The sequence below is a fragment of the Hippopotamus amphibius genome, chromosome 8 (assembly GCF_030028045.1).
Source record: "Hippopotamus amphibius kiboko isolate mHipAmp2 chromosome 8, mHipAmp2.hap2, whole genome shotgun sequence".
In the NCBI taxonomy this organism is placed as follows: domain Eukaryota; kingdom Metazoa; phylum Chordata; class Mammalia; order Artiodactyla; family Hippopotamidae; genus Hippopotamus; species Hippopotamus amphibius.
Window position 1 is genome coordinate 4106483 of NC_080193.1, and position 5247 is coordinate 4111729.

Here is a 5247-nt window from a genome sequence, read left to right on the forward strand (position 1 = left end):
ATGGGCCAACACCTGGATGAATGGCGGCAGGATACCAGGCCTGAAGGGGCAGGAATTGCTCAAGCAGAGGCCCTGGACCTAGAGCTTCTCCGCTTCCATCCCTGGGGGCACCAGGAGGATGTGGGAGGTGGGGGGTGGGGAGCCATACGGTACAGAACAGCCCTGGGCTTGGCCCCCCTGCCCTCTGTCAAGCCTCCCTGATCCCCCGTGGAGCCTCACTTTTGCCCCCACAGACAACTGGAAGCAAGAGCTGCCCGAGTTCCGCAGCCCCGACCAGCTGCCCATGGAGTTTGGGGGGACCATGACTGACCCGGATGGCAACCCCACGTGCCTGACCAAGGTACAGGTGCCCAGAGGACGGGGAGGGAGGGGAGATGGCCGTGGTCTAGTGCCCGCTCACCCACCCTCACCCGCAGATCAACTACCGGGGCGAGGTGCCCAAGAGCTACTACCTGCACAACCAGGTGAGGGCACAGCAGGAGCACCAGGTGGCCGCGGGCCGAGGCTCCCCCCTGCAGGTGGAGAACGAGATCCTGTTCCCCGGCTGTGTGCTCAGGTAGGGACAGCGGCCACGCCACACCTGGGCCTGGTTGGGAGGGGCCCGGAGCCCAGCAGGTGGACGTCAGCCGGGCCCTGTCCCCTGCAGGTGGCAGTTCGCATCGGATGGGGCGGACGTCGGCTTCGGGATTTTCCTGAAGACCAAGCTGGGGGAGCGGCAGCGGGCCGGGGAGATGACGGAGGTGCTGCCCAGCCAGCGCTACAACGCCCACATGGTGCCCGAGGACGGGAGCCTCACCTGCCTCCAGGCCGGCGTCTGTAAGAGCTATAGGGTTCACCGGAGCCGTTTTCCTCCTCGTGGCGGAGAAGTGATCTGACGTCTCTTGCCAGTCTGGCCTCTCTGTTTGCTCCTGTTTCCAGTTCTCAGGAGGGTGTGGGGGTCTGTGCAAGCTCTAGATCCCACAGGCACCAGGGGCATTGGCTTCAGACGTTGGATGTGATGAGTGGCCCTCAGGTGTGAGTACAAGCGCAGAGACAGATGGTGGAGAGCAGGGTTCACAGCCGTGGACTCAGCTCCTGGGAAGCCCCCGGACGGCACTCAATAGGCTAAGAGACGGCTGGAAGACAACCATGGGCTCAGCATCAGGGCTCCCAGACTGCCTTTGCGCGTGGACCGCCCCACTCTGTGAATCCCGAGGAGATGACTCTTCCAGGTGTTTGTCCCCCATTCCCAGGCCTCCCAGGCCCGATGCAGTTTAGTCCATTTTAGCAGAAGCAGCGTTGCCCAGGACCACCACTGACCTCCCGCCTCTGTGAGAACAGAGCTGGGAGAAGGAAAACCCAAAGTTGATGTCCCCTGGAGAAGGAAAATGAGTTCTGCTAATGCTTTAGTTCATCCACACCTATTTCACCTTTGTGGCAAAGGGAGAATTCAAAGGGCTGGAGACAGGGAAACTTGGATGACTCATCATCACGTCCCGGTGTTCATGTTGGTTCCTGGCCTTGAACAAAATCCCTCTGCAAAAGGCGTGAGAAAGTGGCTGACAGGGCTCAGCCCTCTCCCCTAGGGAAAGCAGGGCTCCCCTCTGGATTGGAACGTCAGCACAAGGGACTCCCAGTCCCTCCCCTCCCTTGCTCTGGAGTCATCAGAAAGTCGTACCAACCTCCCTAAGCCTGTTTCCATATCCGTACAATGGGGATGACATTCTGTAGGGCTGCATTGAGGATTCAGGGAGCTCTGAGCACCGCTGTAATGCCCGTACACTGGGCTGATGCGTGCTGGTGGTCTTAGTATTCCTTTGGTTAGCACAAGCACCAGCCAAGGAGATAGTCAGGAGTGTTAGGCAGGGGGCCGGGGCCGTGGCTCAGCCTCCAGCCCCACCCACAGTTCTGGGCAGCCCATTCCCAAGGGCACCGGGCGTGCAGATGTGCCGGGCTCGTTCTGCTTGCTTAGCTTCTCTGTCTTTGCAGATGTCCTGCGCTTCGACAACACCTACAGCCTGATTCACGCCAAGAGGGTCAGCTACACTGTGGAGGTGCTGCTCCCCGACAAGGCCTCCGAGGAGAAGATTCAGAGTTTCGAGGCAACAAGACAGTCCCCACCGCAGTGAAGACCCTGGCCGCTCCTGGGCCTGTGCTCTCCAACCCCTTAGCACCCGATTCCCTGTCCCCTCCCACCCTCCCCTTCGGCAGGGCAGTGCTGGAGGTGACCGCAGAGAGGCACCTACCTCAGCCATCACCATCTCAGCTCCTTGTGGGCCCACCTGGCTTGGTGGTTGAGCAGGAAGGGACCCCCGATGCGTAGGCCACCCTGAGGATTCGGACAGGCACCCCATCCCCTGTTCACAGGGAATGAGGATGAGAACCCTGAGGGTAAGCCAGCGTCCCCTGAGGAGGGGTCCTACCTGCATAAGCTACCCTCGAGTCCCTCCTGACAAGGTCCCCCCAGTCCAGGGCTCACCCGCACCGGGCGTCCTGGTTTGGGGGCATGTGCATGGGAGCCAGGGCCTGCAGGGAGCACAGCCTCAGGCCTGAAGAGCAGGGAAGCCCCATTCTCCACACGTATGGGCTCAGCAGGGATGGGCAGGGCGGCTGGAAACAGCTAGGTGGAAGGACAGTCAGGGCTGAGGGTCTCGGTTCAGGCAAGGCATCACCCCTCCAGGGTTGTTCTACCGCCTTTGGAGGGAAAATCAGAGATGGAGAGCGACAGCCATCAGGAGGAAGAGCCGTGATCAGCCCTATGCAGAGCTGAGTGGGTGTGACTGAGTCTCCGAGGAATTCCCAGTGTCCACCCCCCCACCTGCTGTGATCCAGCCGACCTTCAGCTTGGGTTCTTTCTGGCTCTGAGTGGGGGCCAGGACCGAAGCAGTGCTGGAGGGAGGTGGAACGAACTGCTAGGGGGCAGAGTGGAGGTGCCATCCCGGGCCGCTCATCCTAGATTCTGACTTGCTTCTTGGAGAACCATCAGGCTTTTCCTTCATCTTTGTGTCTCACCAAGGGGACAGCTGAAGCTTGGCTGCCAACCACCCTCCTCCTCCGCCCCAAATGCAACTCAGCAGCTGGCCACTGACGGCTTCTGTTTCTCAATGGCTGGCTCTCCTGCGGCCCACAGCCCACAGTTAGGACCGCTGCCTGCATTGCTGGACGGACTGCACCCAGCGGGGCAGCCCGTGCCCCGGAGAGAGCCAAGAAAGCCGCCGAGCTGGCTGTGGCTCCGTGGTTGACTCCAGGTGGCAACAATGCCATCGACCTGGGCCTGGGAGCCCAGGCTGTGCTGCCCTACCCCCTTCACTCTGCCCCCTGCCCTCTGGCTGGGCCAGGCCAGCAGCCCCCAGGAGGTCTGAAGACCCAACCCCGGTGTGGCTCAGCCCTCGGCTCTGGATCCCGCACCAGTACTGCTGTCCCACAGGGTGGACTGCTGGCCACCCAGGCGATGTCCCTGGGAGTCAGTGGCCAGACATGCCTGTACAAGGGGCCCTTGCTGCAAAGCATTAGCATCCTGGCTGCCCAGACCCTTCCCCGGGGACTGAAAGCCTCCGCAAGCCCCATAGTCCAGGTGCTCTGCCAGCAAGAAGCCTGTCTCTGGTCACTTTCCCACTCTCAGATTCTGTGCTCTCATCTTCTCCAGTTAATAGGAGGTTTCTCGACTTCCCGGGGCCTGTTTTAGGCAAGAACATGGTGAGGCTTGGGAAAGTGGGGTTTTCCAGTGAGCCAGGTGAGGTCCTTGGGGCCCCAGCCCTCCATCTGTGGCCCCAGCCCTCTACCCACCACGAATGATGGAACACAGAGTCCGACTGGGGTCTCTGCTGCTATAAAAAGCAAACTAAATGAAACTGAATGGCATAAGCCAGTGCCACGAGACACTCCTGGCCCAACAGTGTTTGAGTAGTTCAGCAAGAAAAAAACTGCCGTACCAGCACCAAAGAGATGTCTAAAGCTGTCAGGCAAAAGTCACATGACACCCTTGTGTCCAAGGTGTGTTCCTGCATCCCAAGTGTGGCAGGCTTTCCCATCACCCCAGCTGCACTGCACAGCCACCCTCCATGCAGCCTCCCAGATGCAGAGGTATCCAGAGCCCCCGGAGGTCCTGGCTTCCCAGGACCATCTTCCCACTGCCTGGGCAGGCTATGGAGGGCACGGCCAACTGGGGCTGGGAGGACCCTGTGCCGGGTTTCACTGGGCCCAATTGTTGTCATGACAGGGGCTCACGGTGCCTTTCTTTCACCTTCACGCCCCCCACCTGAAAACGAGGGGTTCATGGATGTGAACACTGGCTTTCTAACCACTCACAGCCAACGTCCCACCATGAGCACTACCTCGTGTGGTTTCCTTGCAGGCAGCCAAGACTCCTCTGCACCATCCACAAGGGTTTCCGGAGGCTCTGAGCACAGAGAATTTACACAAATATGGCTGTGACAAGAGGGTCAGGTGCGGGCACTGGTGACTCTGAATCCCAGAGCTGGCAGAGCATGCCTGAAGTTCAACAGTGAGGGTAGCAGTCACCCGCAGAGGTGAGAATAGAATCTCCTACCTGGCCAAGGGGGAGGGGCACTTTAGGAGCTAGAAAGAGCATGTCTTCAGCAATCTCCATCCCTGTGTCTTAACGTTAAAAAAAAAAAAAAAGGGTGATGGGGGTCGGGGGGAGGGTGGAATTCCCTGGTGGTCCAGTGGTTAGGACACCATGCTCTCACTGCCAGGGGCCTGGGTTCGATCCCTGGTTGAGGAACTAAGATCCCGCATGTCACATGGAAAGGCTCCCCCCAAAAAATTTTTTTAAAAATAATAAATTGTAAAAAAAGGAAGTAGCCCGAAAAGGGGCTGGTTTACCTGGAGCTTGTTTCCTTGTTCATCCATTCATTCATCAACTGTTATGGTTATGGAGGGTCTGCCCAGCGCCAGGTACTGCAGGCCCTGGGGACCCCGGGGACACTGGGCTGACCTGACTCTGCTAATGGGAAGCGCGCCTATACTGAGAGAGGCAGAAGCGACTCCGATGGTGGGTGCGTCACCACCACGTGTGCTGGGAGGAGCAGGCGCTGAATTCTAGGGGAGCGTCCAGCAAAGAAGCCTGATGGGGGATCAGATGTGCTTTGCCCAAGGGAGGGACCATTGAAGGGAGCACTGAGAGATGATGGGGGTGGTGACCAGGTGTGGATGAGCCTTCCAGACTGAGGAATGGGGTGAGGGTGGCTGTGGGGTGTTTGAGGCCACAGGGAAGCCGGAAGGGCTCTTGGGATTGGCTCTCTGATG

General features: G+C 59.4%; 1 protein-coding gene across 1 annotated transcript; it reads left to right on the forward strand.

Annotated features, from left to right (window-relative positions):
• On the forward strand, positions 1-2108 carry LOC130859124 (SEC14-like protein 4). Its single transcript, XM_057746457.1, has 5 exons — positions 1-127; positions 234-340; positions 417-556; positions 647-816; positions 1969-2108. Exons 1-5 carry the CDS (start codon positions 1-3, stop codon positions 2106-2108), a joined length of 684 nt encoding a protein of 227 aa, XP_057602440.1.
• The last annotated feature ends 3139 nt before the right edge of the window (positions 2109-5247 follow it).

Bases quoted from the DNA above. Each gene is read 5' to 3' on its own strand.
- LOC130859124 (XM_057746457.1), top strand. From the start codon at position 1: ATGGGCCAACACCTGGATGAATGGCGGCAGGATACCAGGCCTGAAGGG. The intron at 341-416 runs GTACAGGTGCCC...CCTCACCCGCAG, and splicing joins ACCCCACGTGCCTGACCAAG to ATCAACTACCGGGGCGAGGT. The intron at 817-1,968 runs GTAAGAGCTATA...CTGTCTTTGCAG, and splicing joins CTGCCTCCAGGCCGGCGTCT to ATGTCCTGCGCTTCGACAAC.